Source organism: Salvia hispanica, chromosome 2, assembly GCF_029641045.1.
Source record: "Salvia hispanica isolate PSC_SH4W2 chromosome 2, Shi_PSC_v1, whole genome shotgun sequence".
NCBI classification, from domain to species: Eukaryota; Viridiplantae; Streptophyta; class Magnoliopsida; order Lamiales; family Lamiaceae; genus Salvia; species Salvia hispanica.
Window position 1 is genome coordinate 27,571,158 of NC_142693.1, and position 27,171 is coordinate 27,598,328.

Consider the following 27,171-nt stretch of genomic DNA (forward strand, 5'->3'; position numbering starts at 1 on the left):
ACCATATTTTCCCCTATAAACACACGGATATTCATATCATCAATGACAAAGATTACTCTATATTTTTTTAAACCCTAGTCTTCTCCTTCATCAAAATTGTTCAGCCATGCCTCATGCTGGTAATTCAAAGTCCAACAATTCGGAGCAGCTGCCCTATCTTCGGCTCGATCCCCCAAAATTCAACGGAGACGACCCATGGGGATGGACTTTCAAGGTTGACATGTATTTCGACTATTACAGAAATGTCGGAAGAGCATCGTCTACACTTTGCCGGACTACTCTTCGAGCAGCCGGCGCTGGATTGGCTCATTTACCGAAAAAATCACAAATTGCCGAAATCATGGCCTGAGTTCACGGAGGCGGTCTAAGAGAGGTTTGATCCAACATATCATGACAATCACTTTGGGATACTCTGTAAGCTGCAACAAAGTAACACGGTGATGGAATATCAGGACGAGTTTGAGAGGCTTTTTGTCAATATTAAGGGTGCATCGCTCTCAGAGAATCACCTCGTCTCCATATGTGAATCGGGATTCAAGGATGCTATTCGATGGGAACTTCACTTGCGAAGGCCGTCATCCTTGTGTGAGACGTTTGCGCTTGCGCCTGAATTTGAGAAGATGTATGATGAAGGCTTCAAGTGACAGAGGTATGTTTTGGTTATTTTGAGTTGAATTTACTTGCAATTGTTTCCTATTAGAATTAGAAGTTGAAGTTGGATATAGTCCCGATGAGATTGAAATTATCTTTTTATTTCAATTTATAATATGATTTTTGTTGTCTAGGCTTTATTGTTAGTTTGAATGGGTTTTTTTGGTATTTTATTTAATAGATGATTGAGAAACTTGAGTTTTTGTATGTGTTGGCTTCGTGCCCTCATATGTTCGGTCATTATCGAGAGTGACTAGGCAACATTTGGTATCATAGATGTAGACATTGTGATCGTGGTGAGGAAACCTGATAAACTCATGTTTTGATAAGTTCAATTAGTCATTATGTGTAGATAATGTGGAGTTTACTCATTTAAATCTGTAGTTTTTGACCAATTATTCTACCTTTGGGAGTTTAATGAGTTTGTTTAGAATGTGTGTTTAATGAGTTTGTTTAGAATGTGCTAAAAATACAGGTGAAATGGGCATGAAAAGCAAGAAAACGGACCTTGCACGAATCTCACTCAAACCGAGTGAGCGTGGTCTAGCATTACCAGTTTGTGATGCAAATCATGCAACTAATCTATTTATTCATAAAAGATAATAGCATTCATCATATTTTAATCAGATACTTACAGTCATAGTAGTCCACATTAAAGTTTAACAGAAGTTGCTAGTATTGTCGTCGTCATCATCATCATCATACTTACAGTCATAGAAACATAAGACACATTTGAATCATCATCATGTTCTGAACAAATACTTCTGTTTAGGACAAACAAGTTATATCTTGGTCCTAAGTCTAAGACATAAGATTAGAATTTAACAGTTTTGAACATTGAAATATTTAATTTTTTAGCATCTGTGCAGATTGCATGCAAGGGTTGCTTAATCACACAACAGAAACAATATGTAGGAGTATAATTTTATAAACAAAAGTAGCCTAACTTAGAAATAAAACATTGCATAGTTTAAGATGGCATTATTTGCAAAACATCATACACACAACATGCTATTGTTCCAAATGAAACACATGTAAAGCCCAATGTGTGTCGTGAATCACCTTCTTCTTCTTGTTGCTTTTACTCTATTTCTTCTCTTCATCTTACTATTACTATATCCAATGCCAAAAAAGAATTCCACTAACCATTTTGGCCTTGCGCTTCTTATAATCATATAACCAACTCCAATTCCAACCACAAATCCACATCCATACCCTATCACCACACTTCGCCAACCAAATCCGTCTATAAATCCTGACTCTTCATCATCATCTTCTGGAGGAAACATTGGTTTACCATGGGTTGTTTCACACTGTTTTGCTAATGGAACGCCACACAATCCCAAGTTTCCTATATATGAATCATTTTCAAACGTAGAAAACTGCTTAGATTGTGGTATCGGTCCCACAAGATTATTCATTGATAGGTTTAATTTCGAAAGAAACGTCAACCCTGTCAGATTACTTGGAATTTTTCCTCTCAATCTGTTCCATGACAAATCCAATGACTCAAGAATACTTATATTCCCAAGAGACACGGGAATCTGTCCCATGAGAGTATTACGGGACAAATTCAAGTATCTCAGAGAATTAAGATTGCCTATGGAAATCGGAATATTCCCAGAGAAATTATTGGAAGATAAATCAATCGTTGTAAACGTATCCAACAATCTACTCAATGTATGATCCAAACCTTTCAAGGTGACACTTAAATCAAAATATATTTGGAGCCTTTCATCCTTCTCATCGCGTGTCAGATTTTCCTTAGCATCTATCATACCTCCAAAATGAATGAAATATCTATCAGGTAAAGAGCCAACAAATGCATTATTTGATATATCCAAGACTTGCAACTTTGGAAACGGATGCTTTGTCTTTGAAACCACCAACATAGTACCATTCAACTTGTTAGCCCTCAAGACAAGGATGCGAAGTTGGGGGTGTGTTTCCATCCAGAAGGGAAATGCACCTCGTATTTCATTATAACCAACGTCAAGGCTTTGTAGACGTTGGCAGTTGATTAGTGAGTGAGGTATTCCTTCCAATTTATTGCCATTCAGATTAAGGTACTGAAGACTGCATTCTTTTGAAAACGTAGATTGAAGGGTTGTGATTAGGTTGTCACCCAAATTAAGAAGCAACAGTGAACTATTGAAGTTTCCCAAGCACTTTGGAATTGGCCCTTCCAAATGATTGTCTGCTAAATAGAGGAGAGAAAGTAATCTCAAGTTGCAAATGGATGACGGGATCTCTCCACTTAATTTGTTATGAGGGAGCACAAAATATGTCAGCTCTGACATATTCCCAATGGTGGAAGGTATTGGACCTAAAAATTGATTTTGAAGGGATCACCAAGAATGGCATATAGTAGAGAGAAATAGAGTGAGAAGATATGATACCATTTATGTTATTGTTGGGAATCCATAACTCAAGAATGCTTGTCAGGTTTCCAATATCTCTTGGCAATGGTCCACTAATATTGTTGAGTTCCATATGCAGTAACTCCAATCTATTGAGACGACCAATTTCTTTTGGAATATTACCTGGCAGTACAAATTTTGAAATGGTTAAACCCATAACATCTAATGAGTTAATTAATGTAAGTTTGTATCCAATAATTTATAAAGAGACATGACAGGGAGAGAGATATATAGAGAGAGAGAAAGAGAGACGATACCATTTAAATTATTTACGAAAAGCCATAACTCACTGATGTGTGTCAGGTTTCCAATTTCCCTTGGCACAGGTCCACTAATATTGTTGCCTGCGATATTGAGTACCGCCAAACTATTGAGACGACCAATTTCTTTTGGAATATTACCACTTAAAATATTGTCGTTCAACCACATCCAAACAAGGGGTGTAATGTTTCCAATTTCTTTTGGAATATCACCTGTACAAATATGAAATTGTGACAATCCATTTGGAATAATGATCGATATGCTCTGCACTATAGTGGATTAAGTAAATATAAAATAATATAGTAGATGAAATAAATTATGAAGAAAAGAGAGTAGAACAACAGACTGAATAAAGTAAGTAAGATTATATGTTTTGGTTTTACTCGTAAATTGAAATGACTCAAATAACTTAAAGACAATCCAAAATAGCATACGACTATCGATGACATGCAACACGTGTTACACAATCAGTGGCTAAGCTACCTTAGGGCCGGGGGGGCCATGGTCCCCCCACCAATTTTACCTCTGTCTATAGATATATACATATTTAGATATAAATGTATTGATGCATTGGCTTAGATGGTTGCCCTTTTGCCTCACACTCTCCATGTTGGGAAGTCGAATCCCACTGGAAGCAGTTTTTACTATAACTTTATATAAAAACATTGATTTAAGAGCATAAAATAATAACTTTTGAGCTGTCGTTTCTTAACGGTGATACTAAAAATCCTATAACTGTTAACGTAATTTGGGCCCCCCAACATGTAATTAATCCTGCCTTCGCCTCTGTACAAAATGCATGCATGTAATGTAACAGCTGTATGATAAAGCAAAATAAGTAGAATTCGTGACTTTAGGTATATTTATGGTGCATATAGCATTAAAAGAGAATATATCATACCACTTATAACATTTTTGTCAAGCGCTAAGTATAATAAGGATGTCATGTTCCCGATTTCCTTTGGTATAGAACCTGCAACAATTTTAAAATTTAGGTATCATGTCAATGACATGTGACCTTAATTAGTACAAATAGGGCATGAGATAAGATCTTACCACTTAACTTGTTTTGACTAAGGTATAGCAATTGAAGCATTGTTAACTTCCCAATTTCCTTTGGAATGTTACCTGTGAGTAATTAACATCAAATAATATATTAGCATATACATGCAATGTGAAATTGGTTAAAGTAATATGAAATTAAATAAATATAATAATTAAACCAATTGTCAAATATTTAATTGGTTATTGGCAAAAAAACTTGTAAACCGGATCCAGATGTACTTAGCATCTAGTCCAATTAAGATATCCCATTCGGCTCCAAAAATTAGTCTTTTTTTTTCTAGTCCGTCCCACAACATAGTACAATTTATATTCTTAGAAACATTTGCACTACGCTAATAATAATATAAGCATGACTCACTACTCACTAACTTGCTTTCATCTTTTCTCTCACAATTCACTAATTTAGCATTAGAACATGTGTCGTCCCTAAAAGTAAATATATTTCCAAACTTAAAGCATAGATATAAATTAATAAAACACAAGAATAATCATTACTAGACCAATCAACGCCCAAAAACAAAGATCTGAAATTATTAAAATCATGGACATAAGATCTTACCAGTTAAATTGTTGGTAATTAAGTATAAATCTTGAAGCAATGTCAAGTTCCCAATTTGTATTGGCACGTGTCCACTGAAGTTGTTTCTTGCCAAAGTAAGATACTCAAGCTGCGAACATTGCCCCAAACTCGATGGTATTTCCCCATACAACTCATTGAATGAAATACGAAGTCTCTTGAGCCTATGGAGATTGTATTTGCACATATCAAGAGGTAGACTGCTAGACAAACTATTCATCCTCAAATTCAAAACTTCTAAAAATGACATGTTGAAAATAGGCGTGGGGATAGGACCATGTAAAGAGTTATTGCTCATATCTAAAGAAACGAGAAAAGAAAGATTTCCGATTTCTGGAGAAATGGTTCCTGCAAGACCCATGGATGATATATTCAATTGAGTCACCCTTTGATAGCGAGAATCACAAGTAACTCCGATCCAACTACATATACTACTCTCACTGCTCCAATTTTTGGTCAATTTATTATGGGGATCGAAAGAGATTCGATATTTGAAGGCAGTAAGTGAAGAACGATCAGTGATGATATTTGAGTTGGCTGAGCTATAATCAATCAACCAGTGAAGTAGAAAGAGTGATGTTTTAAGGAGGAAGAACTTGGAAAATCTGTCCATTATGCTTGATTTTTAAGAAAGTAATTTGTGGAGGGTTATACAACACTTCAGCTCTATATATATATAACCCATAAGTGTATGTGTGTGTTTCTTTTTATGTGGAGAGGAGAGGGTTTGAGCAAATAGGGAGTGACACCTGTTTGAAAGTGAAATAAGTGCTACATGTATAATTTAAATTTTACACACAATCAATTAATGAGGATAAAGAAAAAGTCTTCGAAAAAATCTTTAATAGTATGATAAACAATCTTTAAGTGTCATGTTTGGTAATGACCGATAACTACTTATACCATATCATATCTTAAAATGAAGACTTAAATGTATATTGGAGCTCGGTCGAAATGATTTTAACTAGTGTTGGAGTTCGTCTATGCAAATCCAAACTCCATATTAGTATATGATATTGTCTGTTTGGTCAAAAGCCCTCACAGATTTGCTCTTGGGATGGTTTGAACCCCAACAACTACGTTGCCTCTATTTCAGCTTGTGCTCAAGAGAGATCGGAGAAAAATGTTCATATGGAGTGACACTTTTTGGATCAGGATAGAGAGAAAGCCTTCTAGATATTTATATAATTGTCTTAGTTAAATATGCATATAATATCTTAAATAAAATAGTTATAATTTTTCTTTGGGACTGTCTAGTGTTGGAGTACTCATGAGGCCTATTATGATTTACTTGTTTTATATGATTAAAATAATACATAAATCTAAAATATGAATTATTTGATGCGTGCTGAAAAAATAACTATGTCACATTTTCAAATGAATAACAGTTAAATGTTTGAAACCAAATGTTTAAAATTCAAGTCAAGTATAGTGCCTATGAATTATTGGTTGGAGGTCTAACCATGAGAAAAGTTTTACTTCATTTTAATAAAAGGCAGAATAGTTGATTGAAATAAATTGTCCATAGTGGTTAGTCATGATGATGAGCTAGCTATGGCTTACAAATTGGAGCATGACACCTATATTTGTGGAAAGTAAAAGTTTGATGTTAAGTTTTCTTAATATTAAATGGCCAAGGTTTACAAACGAGGCACGGCATCAGTATGGAAAAATTATTCTTTTGTCACTGTATATGATTGCGCTTTCAGGGTACTCTTTTTATATCTCCTCATATTAAATGAAACGCATAAGAGTCATGCATCTCTCATTTTCTGAGTAAACAAAAAAGGTGGATCAATGGAAGCGCAATTATAGGCTCCCCCAAAAAAAAGAATTTTCTCTAATATATACAGTATTTTAGTATCATTTGAAAATTTTGGCCCACTATTAAGACGTGTGATCTCTAAATGGAATCTGACGGGCCTGGTAATGGAGCCCAATGGGCTAATGAGACAAGTGGATGAAATGGATGGGCCAATAATGATATCTAAATTAATGAAATATTCAAAGATATGAGTTGAAAACGGGTTCAAAATTGAGTGTGAATGGAAAGAGAAGGCAGGTAGTATTGGTTAGTTGCAAGATATCTTCAAATTTGAATACATATTTTACCAAACACTTGACACAACTAATAATGTAACTATTTTCAAAAGACAACACTTAACATTCTTCACTGTTAGATGTCCAATTTCCAACTATAGACACAATTCAAGCAAAGAAAAGGAATTTGAAATTATCTTTTTGTTTCAACTTATAATATGATTTTTTTTGTCTTGGATTTATTGTTAGTTTGAATGATGGTTTTTTTGGTATTTTATTAAATACGGAGTAGAAGATTTAGAAACTTTTGTTTTTGAATGTGTTGGCTTCGTTACAGTCATGTGTTTCGATCATTATTGAGAGCGACTAGGAAAAATTTGGTATCAGAGATGTAGACATGGTGATTATGGTGTTCGTTGTAGGGACAAGGAGAGGATCCCTGATAAACTCATGTTTTGGCAGGTTCAATTGGTCATTTAAGTGTGGAGTTTAATCCTTTAAATCTATAGTTTTCGACCAATTATATGACTCATCGGGATGGGTTTTCCACAACTCATATCATCATCAAGTGCTGAACAAAATATCAAAGATATATTTCGGTCCAAAGTCTAAGACATAATATGAAAATATACTCCCTCCGATCCCATTAAATGTATCATGTTTGATCGGTGCGGATTTTAAGAAATTATTTGACAAATGGGTGGAAAAAGATGTGGATTCCACTTTTATATATTAATTTTATAATAATTGTTAATAAAATAAATTAGTGGAGTGTGAGATTAACTTACTAAAAATAATAAAAGTGAAATAAAATATTTATTGGGGATCGTCCAAATAAGAAAAAATAAGAAAATATAGAACCTTTAATGGAGAACCGGGGAGTATAAAACAAATTTGAACATTGAAAAATTTGATTTCTTAGTATCCGTCCAGGCCATGTTTTGTTTTTAATTTGATTGGATACAATATTTATTAGTTTATGAACAAAAAGTAGCCAACCTTGGAAATACAACATTAATTGCATATTTGAAGATGCATTAATTGCAAAACATCATATAAACCCATTATGCTAGAGTTACAAATGAAACACAAGGAAAGCACAATGTCGGTTTTAAATCAGCTTCTCCTTGGTGTTACTTTTGCTCTACTGCTTCTCTTCATCTTACTATTATTATATCCAATCCCAAAAAAAATTCAACTAACCATCTTGGCCTTCCACTTCTTATAATCATGTAACCCATTCCAATACCAACTGCAACTCTACATCCATACCCCATCACCACACTTCGCCAACCAAATCCATCTACAAATCCAGACTCATCATCATCATCTTCTTGAGAAAGTATCGGGTTTCCATCAATTCTTTCACACTGCTTCGTTAATGGAAATCCACGCAGTATTCCCGACATATGATTTATTCCCAAATGTGGATAATTGAGTAGACTGTGGTATTTGTCCCTCGAGAGTATTCATCGAAAGGTTTAACTTTGCAAGAAATGTCAACCTTGCCAATCCACTTGGAATTTCTCCATCGAGTTTGTTTGAAGACAAGTCCAACAACTCAAGCAAACTCATGCCTCCAAGAGATGATGGTATATTTCCTCCGATGGTATTGTGAGACAAATTCAAGTATCTAAGTGAGGTAAGATTCCCTACAGAAGGTGGAATGCTCCAAGAGAATTTGTTGGAGGATAAGTCAATAGCTGTAAAGGTATCCAACAATCGCAACAATAATTGATCCAATCCTTTCAGTGTGAGTTTGAATTCTATAAAACTTAGGAAGAAATTTTCACCATCATCAATCTGGTTTTCATTTGCATCGATCATACCTCGAAATTTCTTGATATATCTAACAGGTAGAGGGCCAACAAATTCATTCTGCGATAAATCCAAGACTTGCAACTTTGGAAATGATCGCTCCGTGTTTGAGTTTGAATCCACCAACATCGTACCATTAAACTTAGTTGACCTCAAGACAAGGATGCGAAGTTGAGGGAGTGTTTCCATCCAATAGGGAAATGAATCTTGTATTTCATTATCACCAATGTCGATGCCCGACAAACCCTGGCAATTGACTAGGGTTCGGGGTAGTGTTTCTTCCAATTTGTTGTCATTCATATTGATTGAATGAAGACTGCGACTCTTTGGAAATGCTGATGGGATGAGGCCACTAAGTTTATTTGCATTCAAATGGAGGATTGAAAGAGATGTGCTAAAGTTCACCATACATTTTGGAATCAGCCCTTCAAAATAATTGTATAATAAAGAACTCAAATCTATTGAGAACTTCAGAGTATAAAACTCAATGTAAAATTAATAATCAAAAATCTGTCTTTTTAGATAAACAATGATGCCTTTATATTGGCAAGGAAATCCTAAACTTATAGAAAGAAAATAACTAAGAAATCCTAAACTTATGGAAATCATAAACGGTTGTAGTAGCACTCCACGACATAGTGGATTTGGAATGAGAATCCATGCAAATGGATAATTCTTTCTCTATACTCAAAGCATGATCAATGACAGAAAGGTCATCTTCACTCTCTTTTTCATGTATACACCCAGAATCTGCAATTCTAAAACTTTTCGCATTCAAAACACCATTACCCGCCACACCTTCGGCCGATTCAAATCCACAGGAACAGCCAAATCACATGCGATCGCTTCCTCCTCTGCATCCCCAAACATGAACCCTAGGAGACGTTTCTCCTCTTCAGCCTCATTGTACACCTCATCATCATAGAAGACAACGCCCTCGTCTTCGACAGCATCGTCTAATTTCACGGAAGGAGGCGAAGATTTGCTCACCAATCCAGGGAGCTCATAGAATATATCCTCGTCGTATACGAGCTTATCATACACCGGCATCGACAATATATCCTCGTCGTAGACAGGCTTATCATACACCGGTATCGAAAATATATCGCCTTCGTATACGAGCTCATCATACACCGTCATCGACAATATATCCTTGTCGTATACGGGCTTAGACTGGCCATCGTAGACGTCGTTGAATAACGAATCGTCCACTGAACGACGCTCAAACGCATTAGATCTCATCGGGTTGGATTTTCCCCGACGCTTCTCCAATCGCACCAATCGTTGATACGCTCGGATTTTGCACGGTTTTAAGGCCATTATTTGGCTCATTTTTAAGGTCAAAGTTGCATTACATGTCCATTATTTGTATATTTTGTCTATGTTGGTATTTTGACATGTTTTGTGAGAAATGTGCATATTTAAGCCTAAAAAGGGAGTCAAAACGCGAAAGTAGGAAATCTGGAGCTTCTCCGGCGACCGCCGCAACACTTCTGGCGACCGCCGGCGCTTAGCGAAGACAAAGACACACTCGGCAACCGCCGGGAAGTGCGTGGCGACCGCCACGAGGAGTCAGAAGCTTCTGGACTGCGCACGGCGACCGCCGGCCAAGGTGCGGCGGCCCGCCACAAAAACACGGCGCGCAACAGCTGTGTTCAAACTCAATTTTTCGGCGATACTGAAGTCCGATCGGACTGTTCTATACACCATTCTCTTCGTCTTGAAAATATCATTAATATGGTACAAGAATCACCTTAATCGGAGTTCTCTGGTGAGAGTTATGGCCGTTCTACCAAAGTTGTACAAAGCTGCCACCTGCAGTCTAGGCGGAAAATTGAAGAAGGAAAAAAGATCTTACCTTGTGAAGCCAAATCGTTTCCTTCTACTATGGGGAACGAAAATTACATATTTCCTAATGCTTGGAGGACACTTATTACCAAATTTAAATCCTTCTAAAGCCTATATATACCCCATAACCTCATTCATAGAATTCAACCCTTCCTTAGACCCCAAAAGGGGAGCTTTCATAGCTCCTCCTCCAACCCTAATTCTTCATCATCTTTTTGCCAATTACTTCCATAGCATAAATTTGAGAGTTCTTCATTGTGCAAAGGGTTGGAAAAAGAAGCAAGAACATCAAGAACGACAAGGATTCAACCTACGGGTTTTATTTGCTTTAGTTTTATGTTCCAATTGTTTTCACTCCAATCTATGTTTTTAGCTTATTTAATCATGTCTAACTAAATTCATTCTTTGGATGTGTTAGTAACTTTTATTGGTTTATACAATTCCTTTTTCTATTTAATATCCGTTTTGTTTTTACTTTGTTTCTTCCCTAAGTAGTTTTGATGTTGCATGATTGAGTGACACAATCTTGTATGATTTAATATAGCTTGCTTCATAACTGTGACATAGTTCTAGCGAGTTAGATTCACTTAATAGACGCTACAGTTAGCTTCCCTTAAAACGACACTGTTAATTGTTAATTGAGAGTGAGGACTTTTTCAAGGGTCTTAGGAGCTTTTTGGAGTTACGTGTTAGGATTGACAACCCTAATGTTGTAATCAATGTTTGTATCGCATGAGCATAAGCTAGGTGACTCGTCCTTTCAAAGTATAAACTGTGCTAGGTATTGTAGTTGGAATTTGTATAACCATATCTGTGAACGCACATCCATGGAATTCTCTTATCTCTCATATTTTATCTTTGTAGTTTAATTGCATTTAGTTGTTTGATTGCTTTTAATTGTTTTACTTTCAAAAACCCAAAACTTCACTTGTTTCTCTAGATAGTATTTGACGCTTAGTACATAAAAGCCAGTTGCAATTATATTCCCCGAGTTCGATATCCTGGTACCTTTAGCTATACTAGTTCTACCCTGTATACTTGCAGGTATTTTTAGTGCTAATAAAAAATGCATCAATCGTCGTTATAGGTCTCGAACCTATTGTCGCAGATCACCGTTCTCGATGTCGCGCTAGAGGTCTCGAACCTGTTGTCTTAGATCATCGTTCTCAATGTCGCGCAGATCACGCTGTCGTGCAGCCTCTTCGTTTGGGAGATCTCCACGTCCCCCACCATGACCACCACTACGAACATCGCCACGTCTGCCGCCATATCTACATTCAGCCATTGATAATCAACCTGGACCGTGATACCAAATGATGCAAAAACGGTAGAAACTATGAGAATGAATGAAATGATAATAAAAAACTCAAATCTATTGAGAACTTTGGAGTATAAAACTCAATGTAAAATTAATAATCAAAAGTGTCTTTTAAGATCAACAATGATGTCTTTATATAGGCAAGGAAATCCTAAACTTATAGAAAGAAAATAACTAAGAAATCATAAACTTATGGAAAGAAATAACTAAAATGATAATAAGCAAAATTAACTATAAGTAAAATAAAATAATTAATATTTTTCCATCTACTAATTCTACTAACTAAGAAATAAATAAAACCAAAATAATAACTTTCTTAGCCTCCAAGTCTTGTCTTCTAGAACTGCATCATACTCCCTTTCTTGAAAACGACTCGTCCTCGAGTCTACTTTGTCTCCATCATCATGTTTCACATACGCCAACAATTCTGGCGATTTCGCAAATAGGCACAACAAATATTCAACTCCACATATAATTGATGGATCTTTTTCCATGCTAAAAATCTGAATAGTAATTAGCCGAAACTCATAATCAAGATTTAGAAGCTCATGAACACTATCAAGCTTCCACATACGCCAAAAATGAGGTACTTTACCACTACTACCCAGTTTTTGCTTCCCCCACGCGCCACCATTGTATGTCCAGGCCCTAGTCCCAACATAAACGGTTGTAGTAGCACTCCACGACATAGTGGATTTGGAATGAGAATCCATGCAAATGGATAATTCTCTCTATCTTCAAAGCATGATCAATGACAGTCACTCTCTTTTTCATGTATACACCCAGAATCTGCAATTCTAAAACTTTTCGCATTCAACACACCATTACCCGCCACACCTTCTGCAGAAATTCCATTGCTCTTCGGCCGATTCAAATCCACCGGAACAACCAAATCACATGCGATCGCTTCCTCCTCTGCATCCCCAAACATGAACCCTAGGAGACGTTTCTCCTCATCCTCATAGATGACAACGCCCTCGTCTTCGACAGCATCGCCTAATTTCACGGAACGAGGAAGAGATTTGCTCACCAATCCAGGGAGCTCATAGAATATATCCTCGTCGTATATGAGCTTATCATACACCGGCATCGACAATATATCCTCGTCGTAGACAGGCTTATCATACACCGGTATCGAAAATTTATCATCTCCGTATAAGAGCTCATTATACACCGTCATCGACAATATATCCTTGTCGTATACGGGCTTAGACTGGCCACCGTAGACGTCGTTGAATAGCGAATCATCCACTGAAAGACACTCAAACGCATTAGATCTCTTCGTCGTTGTAGGTCTCGAACCTGTTGTCGCAGATCACCATTCTCGATGTCGCGCTAGAGCTCTCGAACCTGTTGTCTTATCATCGTTCTCCATGTCGCGCAGATCACGCTGTCGTGCAGCCTCTTCGTTTGAGAGATCTCCACGTCCCACCACGACTGCTCTACGAACATCGCCACGTCTGCCGCCATATCTACATTTAGCCATTGATAATCAACCTGGATCGTGATACCAAATGATGCAAAAACGGTAGAAACTATGAGAATGAATGAAATGATAATAAAGAACTCAAATCTATTGAGAACTTCGGAGTATAAAACTCAAAGTAAAATTAATAATCAAAAGTCAGTCTTTTAAGATCAACAATGATGCCTTTATATAGGCAAGGAAATCCTAAACTTATAGAAAGAAAATAACTAAGAAATCCTAAACTTATGGAAAGAAATAACTAAAAAGATAATAAGCAAAAATAACTATAAGGAAAATAAAACCTATTTTGCAGAAGGAATAATAATTAATATTTATCCATCTACTAATTCTACTAACTAGGAATTAAATAAAACCAAAATAATAACTTTCTTAGCCTCCTAGTCTTGTCTTCTAGAACTGCATCAGGTTGTTTGGGATTTCAAGGTAAGAAGAGAAGAAAGATCTGTGTTGATATTGGTATTTGCTGAGCTGAAAAACAAAGAGTTTTGTAAGTAGGAGGATATATTTGGAAGATCTCTCCATTAGGCTCCATTTCTATAATGCTTATTCTGAAGTTCTAAAATTAGCAGTTTTATAAAGTTTTAGCATTATTGGAGTCAGTTTGAGCATTATTGGAGTCAAATAAACACATTTAAAAGAAGGCCAATTTCTTTTATGCAATGTAGTGGTGGAAATATTAGTTGCGGAAAATAGTTAAGAAAAATTGAAGATAAAATGTTTTGAGGTTTTAAGTGGGCGCAAAGTCTTGGTTTATAGTTATTTATGTTTGGGATACTAACTTAAATTCATAAACTTTTGTCAAATTTTTGTTTTGCGTATTAACTTTACGTTAGGAAATCACATGTAATTACAACAAGAACTCTATGGAGGAAGCCTATTTAAAATATATAAAATAACCATTTCGCAACATCTATATGCTTAACCTGTCTCCTTCAAATCTAACCCTTCATGTTTTCATCAAAGATGTGAGATTTAGTCTTAATTCAGATATGGGGATGTTGTTGGCCATATTGCAACCACAGATATATATGTGGTTTAGGTTTGAACATGATAGTGAAAAGTAGAAATAATATTCAACGGTTACCCAATCGTAGTCATGGGGACAAAATCTAATTATGTGAGAAAATATTAAAATTAAATCAAGCCAACAATGTGAAAGTAGAAATATTATTCAAAATTGGAGTGCCACAATCATTGCCATGACATTATGGAGGAGCCGGTAAAGTCTTCCCACTTATATGGTACCATCAATCATATTATAGTCCACATTAAAGTTCAATAGAAGTTGCGAGTATTTTTAGATACACAACTCATTTAAATCATCATCAAGCGCTGAACAAATTCTTTTGTTTAAGAGAGAGATATATCTTGGTCCAAAGTCTAACATAAGTTTGGAAATTTAACAATTTTGAACATTGAAATATTTGATATTGAATATTGAAATATTTGATTTTGAACATTGAAATATTTGATATTGAATATTGAAATATTTGATTTTGAACATTGAAATATTTTGCTTTTGCTCGATCCAATTATAATTGTTGGTCCGGGATTGCATACAAGGGCTTAATTACACGAATAAACAATATGAATACGTACCAATAAGTAATAAGGTTTTGAACAAAAAGTAGCCAACCTTGGTTACGCAACATTAATTGCATATTTTACAAAACATCGTATATAAACACACCATGTTAGATTTATAAATGAAACACAAGGAAATCACGATTTTATCTTGAATCACCTTCTCCTTGGTGTTGCTTTTGCTCTATTTCTTCTCTTCGTCTTACTATTATTATATTCAACCCCAAAAAAAGAATTTCACTAACCATTTCGGCCTTCCACTTCTTATAATCATGTAACCGATTCCAATTCCAACTACAAATCCACATCCATACCCCATCACCACACTTTGCCAACCAAATCTATCTACAAATCCAGACTCATCATCACCGTCTTCTTGAGGAAGTATAGGTTTTCCATCAATTCTTTCACACTGCTTCGTTAATGGAAATCCGCACAATCCTACATTTCCCACATATGATTCATTACCAAATGTGAAAGTTGAGTAGACTGTGGTATTTGTCCCTCTGAGATTATTCATCGAAAGATTTAACTTTGCAAGAAATTTTAACCTCGCCAATCCACTTGGAATTTCTCCATCTACTTTGTTTGATGACAAGTCCAACGACTCGAGTAAACTCATACCTGAAGCCGATGAGGCATATGTCCTACAATGGTATTGTGAGACAAATTCAAGTATCTAAGAGAGATAAGATTCCCTAACGATGTTGGAATGCTCCCAGAGAATCTGTTAGAGGATAAGTCAATAGATGTAAAGGTATCCAACAATTGCAGCAATAACTGATCCAATCCTTTCAATGTGAGTTTCAAGTCTATAAAACTTAGAAACAAATTTGCTCCATCTTCAGTCTGGTTTTCTTTGCATCTATCATACCTCGAAAGTTCTTAATATATCTATCAGGTAGAGGGCCAACAAATGCATTTTGGGATAAATCCAAGACTTGCAACTTTGGAAATGGTCGCTCCGTGTTTGAGTTTGAATCCACCAACATCGTACCATTAAACTTATTTGACCTCAAGACAAGCAAGCGAAGTTGAGGGAGTGTTTCCATTTAAAAGGGAAACACATCTCGTATTTCCCAAATATTTTTTTTTCATGTTCTTATATATATGAAATTTTATGTTGTTCATAGACGAAATTCGGGATTGAGTGTTCAGTGCCCATATTATTGAGTGTCCAGTGCCCATATTATTGAGTGTTCAGTGCCCATATTTTGTTAGTCATCTTCATAGAATTTATTCTTTTACTTTGATTAGATTTTATTCGGTAATGGCCACTGAATCAACAAAGTCCACACAAGATTTGATTTTGCCGGATACATCTATTGTGGGAAATCCCACACATGATCATTAATGGTAATAGGGTCCCACATTATCCATATTGCACTAACTTTTTTCACTCACTTTTCTTAATATTTTTTAAAATTCGTGCAGCCAAGAAATGAGACTCCAAATGACAGAGGGGGGAAGTAATAGTATATAGGAATATAAAAGATAAATAAGGTGACAATTCAATAATGTTCCAAGGCCCAATATTAAAACCTCCACATGGACTACACCAGCATAATTCTCAGCCCAGTAGTATGATTATTTTGTCTTTCTCTTTTCTTCAAAATAATTGATTTTTGATAAAGAAAAATTACACACATTATCTTCTTCCTTTTGCTGCATCTTATCACTTTTCTTTACCACCTTTCTCCTTTCTATCCATTTTGATTTGGCTGTCTTAATGGTGTACACACATTTTCCCTTTACTCATTTTCCTTTATTTTCCACCTTTAGCTTTTTCTCTTTTTTTTTTCCACTTTGATATGACTAGATAATGGTGTAGACACATTTTCCACAACTTTTTCACCTTTAGCTTCTTTAACAACTTGATTTGCTGGATAATTATCTTATTTCACACTATGTAGTTAACTTGACTTGAAAAATATTTTTTTAGCTTTGAATATAAAGAGTTTTCTTCTTAGCATATAATTGCAATTAGCACACTGCATTTGAATATAAAGAGTTTTCTTCTTAGCACATAATTGCAATTAGCACACTGCATTGACAACATGGAGAGAGTTTCCCCATTTTTCCTTCTTTCCATACTCATATTGTTTCCTTGTCTTAGCCATGCTACTACTCATCAAATCAATACTGATGAGTCTGCACTTCTTGCTTTCAAACCCCTCGTCTCTTCGGATCCTAACAATATTTTTAAAAGAAATTGGACCTCGGGGACCTCTGTTTGTACATGGTTAGGAGTTACTTGTGATTCGCGTTATAATAGGGTTACTCATTTAGATCTCTCGAGTATGGGACTCAATGGGAGCATTCCATCAGAAATCGGAAATCTTTCTTTTCTTGTTTCTCTGGATTTGAGTTGGAACCGTCTTCATGGTGGCCTACCAAAGGACATTTGCAGCCACAACAAACTTCCAAGACTTAAAGAACTTCTATCCATCAACAAATTGGAGGGAGAGATACCAATGAGTTTGGGTGAATGTTCACAACTTGAGATTCTTGACTTGTCACACAACAACTTTGGTGGATATGTGCCTTCACAAATTGGGAACATCACACGCCTTATGGAATTACACCTTACTGACAACAATCTAAGTGGTATGATCCTATATGTACGCTGGAATTTAACAAATTTTCAGCATATTCTTGATTATCAACTAATTTTTCTTATTCACCTATTGGTTAGAGGGAACATGACTATGGTGACTTTATAATTCTTCAGGTACTATTCCTGAAGAGATTGGTGCTCTTAATAAATTAGAGATGATGTGGTTGAATGATAACAAACTTAGTGGATCAATTCCAAGAGAAGTGTGGAACTTGACCGCTCTGCTCCAGTTACGAATCAAGAATAATTCTTTAAGTGGTATGATTTATTATTTTCTATAGCCACAACTTTAGTAACACCATGTTGTACTCAAGCTCATACCCTAACGAAAATCACATGTTAAAAAATGTTGTTGAAAGACACAACTACCAAACATAAATATTGAAAAGCCTGAATGTATGTTATTTCCTAAAATTATATAGGGAGTAAAATCAACAAATGTTAGCAAAATGATCCAATAATTCATTATGGTTGTTTGCATTTAATAACTAACTAGGAGTATATGTTTTCCAGATAAATTACTTACATTTTCACATGTCCCAATACTTGGTACATTGTTAAGTGAGGCTAAATTATTTGACATGATTTTATATTTATGACATAATAGCTGTATATAAACGTGTAAATTCTGGATATATGGAAAATTAACTTGCATTAAAGATTATGTTATAACACAATTATAAAAAGGCTCATATGTTTAAACGGGTGATAAATTATATTTCCCCAATATTTTTCCAACGTAAAAATTGTACAATCCTTTTGATAGAAATCCACGTGTTCCATCCTAAAACCAATTGGTGATTGGAGGAGGGGCTCATGAGACTTATATAGTGATTTTAGTTCTCTTTGTACATCGATTTGGGATAGTTGTAATATATATTTTTTTAGTTTTAATTGTCAACACCCTCCCTCAAACCTTTCAAGGTGTTTCGGCTCAGTATATAGATATACTGCTGGATCAGTTAAATTTGACCCACAGTCGGCGACCTATACCATGATAGAAATCCACGGGTTCTATCCTAAAACCAATTGGTGATAGGAGGAGGGACGCATGAAACTTATATAGTGAATTCAGTTCACTTGTACACCGATGTGGGATAGTTAATTGTAATATATTTTTTTTAGTTTCAATTGCCAACACCTTTTTTAAACATTTTGATTTATAGGAGCTATTTCACAAGAAATAGTTTGAAGATGATATGTGATGGTCATATGCTATGCAATGTGCATTTTTTAGAAAAAAAGAAATATGATTTATATTTTTATTTAATCTTTTCAATAAATTGTTTGAAGGTGCAATACCATTGACCATTGGAGATCTATCAAATATGGAGTCCCTAGATCTCTCTTTCAACACATTAAATGGTAAGATCTCATCCATATATATGCAACATGAGATCTCTATGTGTCTGCACTTGATTTATTTATTCATTTAGAAATATAGAAATCACAAGCTGGACCCATATTTAGCTACTCGGGATATAAACATCTAATGCTAGTAACAAACATTTCTTGCAATAAGTAAAATTGCATGCATGTTTGTTAAGTTTCAATATATTGAATGAGCACAAAATATAGTTTTTATTTATCTGGTCTCTTAATTTCAAGCTTCTTGGTTATATAACAAATGCTTCTTTGTTTGCTACGAAACTTCTAGTATAATGCAAATTATAATTGACTTATATCATTCTCTATCTAAAATTATATTTAGAATAACTTTTTACGAACATCTTGTACCAACTTATACAATCCACAATTGAGAATCTATACTTATGAGTTATGGCTTTGTCCCATCAAATTAAACAGTGAGCTTATATCTACAATATTCTAGTTCACAACATGATATGCATGTGCAATTTCAGATGTAAATAAATGTGATTTATATTCTTCTTATCTTTCAAATAAATTGTTTTAAGGTCGCATACCATCCACCATTGGAAATCTATCAAAACTGCGTTACATATGGCTCAAGTCCAACAAGTTAAATGGTGAGCTTTCGCTAGTAATTTGCAACTTGACATATCCCTTTTTAAATTTCTTATTCTTTCTAATGGCAATTAGCAATGTTCATAACCAAAGTTAAAATTAAATAATACTTTTGGAGAATATGCAATGAATTCCTCGTACATGTATGCTGGTTCATTTTTAGAAGTAAAGAAATTTTGTCTATATCCGTATTTATCTTTTAATGAATTGTTTGAAGGTCTAATACGATCCACCATTGGATATCTATCAAATATGCAGAACTTAGATCTCTCTTTCAATAAATTAAATGGTAAGATCCCATCCTCCAAATTAAATGGTCTTTTTCACCCCCTTAACGTTGTCGCGATGACTTTGATTTCTTAGCTCGATTCGCAAACACTGTGCGAATTTCATGTTATTCTTACACACGAAGTTTTCGACCTGTTTTTGGCGTCGCCGACGTTTACTGCTAGAACTGCATTACATCTAATTCCGATAACAAACATTTTCTTACCATAAGTAAAATTACTTGCATGTTCATTATTTTAAGTTTCAAGTTATTGAATGAGCATAAAAGATACTACCCATAGTAGTGGAGGCATTTATTTTCGGTATGGAATTTAAGAAAAATCGTGTTAAGTGGGGTAAGTAAAAGAAGAATAAAATAGAAAATGAAAAAGGTAGAAAGATGAAGAAAGGATAAAGTAAGATAGAATAAAGTAAATGAGAAGAAATGTGTTGATATTTTATTAAAAAGGGAAACGACTCCACTACTATGGAATGTACCGAAATAGTAAAATGACTCCACTCGGAGGGAGTATTAGATTACAAGATGATATGCATGCGCAATTTTAGATATAAAGTAATTTGTTATATATCCTTCTTATCTTTCAAATAAATTTTTTGAAGGTTTCATACCATTTACCGTTGGAAATCTATCAAATCTGTGTTACTTATGGCTTAATTCCAACAAATTAAATGGTAAGCATTCTCATGCAATATACTACCTCCGCCTAGCCTAAGTGACAAGTATTCCTTTTTGGGATATTGCAACTTAAGTGAGACGTTTCTTCTGGGCATTAGTTAACTCCTCTCTCTCTCTCTTACTTTATGCTCTTACCTCTCCTACTTTATTTATTCTTTTACCTTTTTTCTCTCTTTCTATTTGTTTACTTTATTCTCTCTTGCTATTTTTTACTTTATTCGCTTTCTTATTTCACCATTACAATTTGATTCACTAAACACTACTGTGCCAAAATATAAATATACCCCCTCCATCCCATGTACTTGAGTCATTTCTTTTTTCCTTTTATTTTAGAACAATGATAAAAAGAATAGTTAAAGTGGGAAGAGAGTAAAATAAGAGAGAGAATAATGTAGAAGAGAATCTTCTCGATCGTTTTCTCTCTCTTACTTTACACTCTTACCACTTTAACTATTTATTATAATTTTTCCAAAACTAGTATGAAAAAGAAGTGACTCAAGTAACGTGGAACATATGGAGTATCATTTAGACTAGGATGAAGGGTGTACTCCATCCGTCCCATAAAAATATGTGTAATTTCTAATTTACGTCGTCCCATAAAAATATGGCATTTCTATTTATAGAATGTTGTCCCTAACTCATTACTCATATACATCAGTTTATTTACAATTTATACCACTATGCCCATCATTAAACACTAATAATAATATGAGTTCCACTATCCACTACTTTAAGTACCCTTCTCATTCTTTCTCTTATTTTCCTAATTGTGCATTAATTTCATGTCATTTAAAATGCATGTATTTATTAGAACGGAGAGCGTATTAATTAGCATCATCAAATATCCTTTAATAATTTTCTTATTCGATCTAATGGATGTTAGCAATGATCGTAACCACAGTTTGAAATATGGAGTCCCTAGATCTCTCTTTCAACGTATTAAATGGTAAGATCTCATCCTCCATAAATATGCAACATGAGATCTTTATAATTGGGCTATTAACATCTAATTCCAATAACATACATTTTTTTAGCATAAGTTTCAAGATATTGAATGAGCACAACAGATGTTTTCATTTATTTGGTTTCTTAGTTTCAAGCATCTTAGGTATAGAATAAATCCCCTATCTTTTTTTGTTATGGAAAAATATTCCCTCATGATTTGGTAAAAGTTTACTACATCTGAAATCTTCTGCTAACTTGACATTTGTGTAGCTTTGGGATTGGGATCTTTCAACACTCCCCTTCAAGTATAATGAAAATAATTAATAAGTATAACAGATTTATATCATTCTCTATCTTAAATTGTCTTTAGAAAAAATTTTCCCAACATCTTGTACCGACTTATACCATCCACAATTGAGAGTCTATACTTATGAGTTAGGTCTTTGTCCCATCAAATGAAATGGTGAGCTTTTATCTACAATAAATTAGTTGACAAGATTATATGCATTTGCAATTTTAGATGCTAACAAATTTGATTTATATCCTTCTTATCTTCCAAATAAAATATTTGAACGTCCCATACCATCTACCATCGGAAATCTATCAAATCTCTGTTACATATGGCTCGGCTCCAACAAGTTAAATGGTGAGCTTTCACAATATCCAAAATATTACTCCCCCGTATCCCAAAAATAGGTTTTTTGGAGCGAAACGAGTATTAATGCAAAATTAGCATAAGCTATTAAGAGAAAATCTTTCAAAAGTCATGTTAGTGGATAGTTGAAACACATCATTAATAACATCATGTGTGGTAAAAATATTTCAACAAATAGAAAGTGAATTGATTTTGTGAAAACGAACCAAATGACAAAAAGGAGACTATTTATTTAGGAGTTTTAAGAAATTGTTTGACTTTGTAAATAAAATTGGTAGAAAAAGTTAGTGGAATATGGGTCGTACTTTTATACACCCTCCCTCCCACAATAAGTGTTACATTTTGTCATTTCTGTCCCACAATAAGAGTCGTATTTCATATTTACAATAAATGGTAAGTAGGACCCACATTTCACTAACTCATTTCACTCACATTCTATTATAAAATTAATATAAAAAAAGTGGACCTCATATTCCACTAACTTTTCTAACCTACTATTCTTTACATTTCTTAAAACTCGTGTCTACACCAAATGTGACTCCTATTGCAGGACGGATGAAGTACTATATAGGTTTTATAATAAAATGTGAGTGGAGTGAGTTAATTGAATATGTGGTTTACTAGCCTAATATAGTAAAAGTAAAATAGGAAATTATCAATTTTCACTATTTATATGTTACTGCAATGCATTATTTTATGACAACGATAGATGATATGTTGTTTTAATTTAATTCTATATATATCAATGTTGAAACTTAACGTGGACAAAATAATCTTGAAGGTTCGGTACCATCCACCTTTGTGAATCAATTAAAGCTGTTGCAGTTAGAACTCAACTCCAACAACTTAAGTGGAGAGATTCCACCATCCATTTGCAACTTGAGATTCCTAATGGTCCTCTTTTTATCATACAATAATTTGGAAGGATCATTTCCATATTGTCTTGGAAACTTAAGCGCTTCACTAGTAATTCTCCATTTGAATGCAAATAAACTTAGTGGCCCCATTCCATCTACATTCACAAAAGGTTGCAGTCTTCAGTCAATCAATCTAAATGGAAACAAATTGGAAGGAATACTACCCCACACCCTAGTCAACTGCAAAGACGTTCTGGGGATTGACATTGGTGATAATAAAATACAAGATGTGTTTCCCTTTTGGATGGAAACACACTCCCTCAACTTCGCGTCCTCGTCCTGAGGTCAAATAAGTTCCATGGTGCAATGTCGTTGGTGGCTTCAAACTCAAACACAGAGCGGCCATTTCCAAAGTTGCAAGTATTGGATATATCACATAATGCATTTGTTGGCATTTTACCTGAAAGATATATCAACAACTTTCAAGGCATGATAGATGCAAAAGAAAACCAGAGTGATGATGAAAGAAAAAGATATCTATCTTATTTAGAGTTGAAACTCACATTGAAGGGATTGGATCAGTTAATGAAGCGTCTGCTAGATACCTTTACAACCCTCGACGTATCCTCCAACAGATTCTCAGGGGGCATTCTACCTTCTCTAGGGAATCTTAACTCTCTTAGATACTTGAATTTGTCTCACAATACCCTCAGTGGACATATACCGCCATCTCTAGGAAGTATGAGTTTGCTCGAGTCTTTGGACTTGTCTTCAAACAAAATGGATGGAAAAATTCCAGGTGAATTGGCAAAGTTGACATTTCTTGCAAAGTTAAACCTTTCAATAAATAGTCTTGAGGGCCAAATACCACAAGTTGGCCAACTTTCCACATTTGATAATGAGTCATATGTGGGAAATGCAGGCTTGTGTGGATTACCATTGACGAGAAAATGTGAGGGGAGTGACGGAAAACCATCACCACCTCACGTGGAAGTGGAATCGGATAGGGAGATCGAGTGGGGTTATGTGTTTGCTGCTGCTGGATATGTTGTTGGCATAGGAATCTTTTCGTGGTTGCTTTTATTATGCCCAAGTTTCAGACATAAATACTTCGAGAAAGTTGATGATGTTTTTGAGAAGATATTTGAGTGTTGCCAGCGCTGTAAAAAAAGAGATAGAGGAAGAAGAGTTGTGAGGAATCAGGCTAGAAGACAAGAGTGAGGACCAGGCTATTGTTTTAGTTATCCAATATATTAATGTTTCGTGTATCAGTGATATGTCATTTCATATTTAACGTGTAAGTAAACCTCAACTAATATTTTCAGAATCCAAAGGTCTCGAGTTTAAATTCACCGTGATACGGCCTATAAAATCTCACCTAATATACCAAGGTTGCAACAGCTTCAGGCCAAAGGGAGTCTGGGACTTTGGATTCAATCATAAGGGCACGGGTGATTTCTAGAATGGTTCGGTTTTTCCTCTCAGCAACCCCATTGTAACACCCCTTACCCGGTAAGTGAACGCACCGAATAAGTGATGTCACGTTTCAGTATCGACAACACGTGGATTTCTTTTTTTTTTTTGTCATTATTATTACTCCCTCCGTCCCGCTTTAGCAGTCCCATTGACTTTTCTGCCCTCTTTTTGTAAGAATGATAAAAAAATAGTTAAAGAGGAGAAATGGTAAATTAAGAGAGACAATAATATAGATAAGACTATAACCATTACAATTGCAAACTATTCTATTAAAAGGCATTTACACAGCGGCAAATTAAAACTAAACTATTACACAACATGCCATGACTTTTGACCATGACGACCACCAATAACTTGCCACAGATGCAAAGCTGTGCAACACCAATGACTTAATACTAACTTTGACCTGCAGTAGGGGAAGGAGAGGGGGTGAGCTTACAAAAACTCAATAGCTATATCACAACTATGAAAAATCAATTCTCTAGTCTAAACTATATAAAGACTTTTACATTATTTATCTTTTACTTGATCATTAATTCTTAATACTTCCCACTATCATAATATATTATATTAATCTTTTATTGCTTTTCACAACATCTGTACACTACGCTTCCAACACTTTTATCTGATCATATGCTTCATTTTGTTACTTTTCTTCATTTCATTATATGTCATAATCCTTTTCTCTTTATTTGCCCATTCCAACATACATTTCCCAATATATTATTTCTGTTTCATTTCTCGTCATCCATTCTCGCAACATGTTTTTCTTCTAGCATTCCATATCATTCTTGGATTTATGTATTCATTAACTAATTATTATTTATTCCCACTTATTCTAATTTTATAAGCATACAACTTCACATGATAGGTCGTACGTCCTATTTCCATATGCAAAAGTCATACATTCAATTATTTATAGCTTCATGTAGCATTCTTATCCACACATCAACACACAAACTAGTCATAGACATCAACACGGACAAATCACAAAAATCATCACATTTCAAGGCACATATAGCGATCATTAACATTCTCACATATCAAAACAAACATAGCCCCATTTGGTGCTTAGTGGAAAAAAAATAGGGTACACGGAGCAGATCAGGAACATATCAAAACAAACATAGCCCCATGAGGGTGCATATCAGACAGATCGGATAAGACGATCCTCGCTTCGGTTACCCAGAAGACGAGTGATTCAAATAATACAGCGCTGCTGTCTTGTGGCATGCCAATTGTACCCATAGAACACACTCAAGCACGGGGGCGTAAACACAGCCAAGTATACTTACTTTATTTCTGACAATTTCCGACATAACACATCAATACAGCTAGATAGCTCAAACATATAATCATGTTTAACAGTTCACACAGATCAGACATCATCACATATAGATCATATTTATATTTATATATAAAATCCTATCAGTCCTCTAAGTGAGAAATGATTGGTTGCAAATATCTATTCTATATCTTCTTTATAAAGGACCAGAATACCTTGTTTGCGTATCATTGGAAAGTGCAGTAACATAAATATAGCAGTAAGAAGTGGCAATACAAAAGTGTGTAAACTATAAAAGCGAGTTAAGGTGGATTATCCCACACTAGCACTTCCGTGCAATAATTCTACTAAAGGCGATCCTATTACATGAATAGCCTCAGGGACACCCATTTCCACATTTATCTAATCAACTTTCCAGCCACAATAATATTCATCTTCTTATCAAATTCATGTAATCACTTATCACACCAACACATGTTATTACCTCTCACAACATATTATTTCTAATCTCATCATAGAATCACATATTTACCATTTATTCACCAGACTTTCACATTGGATTAGTAAATTTTATAGTAATTTCATTTGTGTCTTGTTATAACATATATGTAGGTATTATATAGAATAACAACAACAACAACATGCTCTAATCATGTGTTTAACCACATTATAACATTGAACTCGTTCAATAACATGTATAAATCCTCATAGATTCAATTATTTTCACACAATAACATACATCATTACACATTTAGTTCAAGTCGTTCACATTAAGGAATTAAAGTTCATGGTAAGGATACGCTACCTCGCAAGCTTAAGAACATTCGCCTAATTCACCTTGATATTTCGCTATCTTCCAAGTCCATTTTGTGTCTACTTCGTAAGATTGGCTCTTTTGCCTTGATTTAGTAATATTTCACCGATTACATGCCCGATTGCCGACGAACTCAACAAAACTAGAAGAAGAAATATGATAGAGAAAGATGGAGAAAGGAGTTCACGTTTCTAAGGAGGATAAGTGAGGAGAAAGAAGAAGTGTTGAATTATAAAATATATTCCCTAACTTTATTTATTTTTCATGTGGTATTAGTTAGGACATTTGTCACCATTTTATTTAACCACATATTCCTCATTTTTCTAGAATTCTCCTTTAATTTCCATAATAACACGTTGGAGTCATTTCATGTCCAAATACATACATGATTTCATGCATTATGATTTTAAGGTAGAAAGAAACAAATTTTAAATTCATGTGAAAAGATAAAATACCCTTACACCAATTTCGATTAAATTCAAAAGTCTTACTCAATATTAC

General features: G+C 34.7%; 3 protein-coding genes across 5 annotated transcripts; 2 read left to right on the forward strand and 1 right to left on the reverse strand.

Annotated features, from left to right (window-relative positions):
- Positions 1 to 1,597: 1,597 nt before the first annotated feature.
- LOC125190914 (uncharacterized) lies at positions 1,598 to 5,587 on the reverse strand. Its single transcript, XM_089064531.1, has 6 exons — positions 4,957 to 5,587; positions 4,389 to 4,460; positions 4,244 to 4,305; positions 3,329 to 3,596; positions 3,051 to 3,194; positions 1,598 to 2,977 (listed from the first exon to the last, which is right to left on the reverse strand). The coding sequence occupies exons 1-6, from the start codon at positions 5,585 to 5,587 to the stop codon at positions 1,710 to 1,712; spliced, it is 2,445 nt and encodes an 814-aa protein (XP_088920657.1). The 3' UTR covers positions 1,598 to 1,709.
- Positions 5,588 to 16,947: 11,360 nt separating this feature from the next.
- Positions 16,948 to 23,447, forward strand: LOC125198321 (uncharacterized). Of its 3 annotated transcripts, none has more exons than XM_089064528.1 (7): positions 16,948 to 17,678; positions 17,803 to 17,946; positions 18,982 to 19,053; positions 19,605 to 19,676; positions 19,892 to 19,963; positions 20,563 to 20,634; positions 23,020 to 23,447. In XM_089064528.1, the coding sequence occupies exons 1-7, from the start codon at positions 17,129 to 17,131 to the stop codon at positions 23,436 to 23,438; spliced, it is 1,401 nt and encodes a 466-aa protein (XP_088920654.1). In that variant the 5' UTR covers positions 16,948 to 17,128; the 3' UTR covers positions 23,439 to 23,447. The 3 variants fall into 3 exon arrangements, 2 of the variants coding, with proteins under 2 accessions (XP_088920654.1, XP_088920655.1); XR_016135418.1 differs by having other exon boundaries at positions 16,960 to 17,678; positions 20,563 to 22,229; positions 23,020 to 23,146; XM_089064529.1 differs by lacking the exon at positions 19,892 to 19,963 and having other exon boundaries at positions 16,950 to 17,678.
- A 14-nt stretch (positions 23,448 to 23,461) lies between these two features.
- Positions 23,462 to 24,846, forward strand: LOC125191024 (uncharacterized). Its single transcript, XM_089064530.1, has 2 exons — positions 23,462 to 23,894; positions 24,018 to 24,846. The coding sequence occupies exons 1-2, from the start codon at positions 23,462 to 23,464 to the stop codon at positions 24,314 to 24,316; spliced, it is 732 nt and encodes a 243-aa protein (XP_088920656.1). The 3' UTR covers positions 24,317 to 24,846.
- Positions 24,847 to 27,171: the final 2,325 nt, after the last annotated feature.

Excerpts from the sequence above, each read along its gene's own strand:
- LOC125190914 (XM_089064531.1), bottom strand. The coding sequence starts at position 5,587 with ATGGACAGATTTTCCAAGTTCTTCCTCCTTAAAACATCACTCTTTCTA. Across the intron at positions 4,461-4,956 it reads AATTACCAACAATTTAACTG|GTAACATTCCAAAGGAAATT; the intron begins GTAAGATCTTAT and ends AATTACTCACAG. Across the intron at positions 3,195-3,328 it reads TTTCGTAAATAATTTAAATG|GTAATATTCCAAAAGAAATT; the intron begins GTATCGTCTCTC and ends TTGTACTGCCAG.
- LOC125198321 (XM_089064528.1), top strand. The coding sequence starts at position 17,129 with ATGGAGAGAGTTTCCCCATTTTTCCTTCTTTCCATACTCATATTGTTT. Across the intron at positions 17,947-18,981 it reads CAAGAATAATTCTTTAAGTG|GTGCAATACCATTGACCATT; the intron begins GTATGATTTATT and ends AATTGTTTGAAG. Across the intron at positions 19,054-19,604 it reads CTCTTTCAACACATTAAATG|GTCGCATACCATCCACCATT; the intron begins GTAAGATCTCAT and ends AATTGTTTTAAG.
- LOC125191024 (XM_089064530.1), top strand. The coding sequence starts at position 23,462 with ATGTCGTTGGTGGCTTCAAACTCAAACACAGAGCGGCCATTTCCAAAG. Across the intron at positions 23,895-24,017 it reads AATGGATGGAAAAATTCCAG|GCTTGTGTGGATTACCATTG; the intron begins GTGAATTGGCAA and ends TGGGAAATGCAG.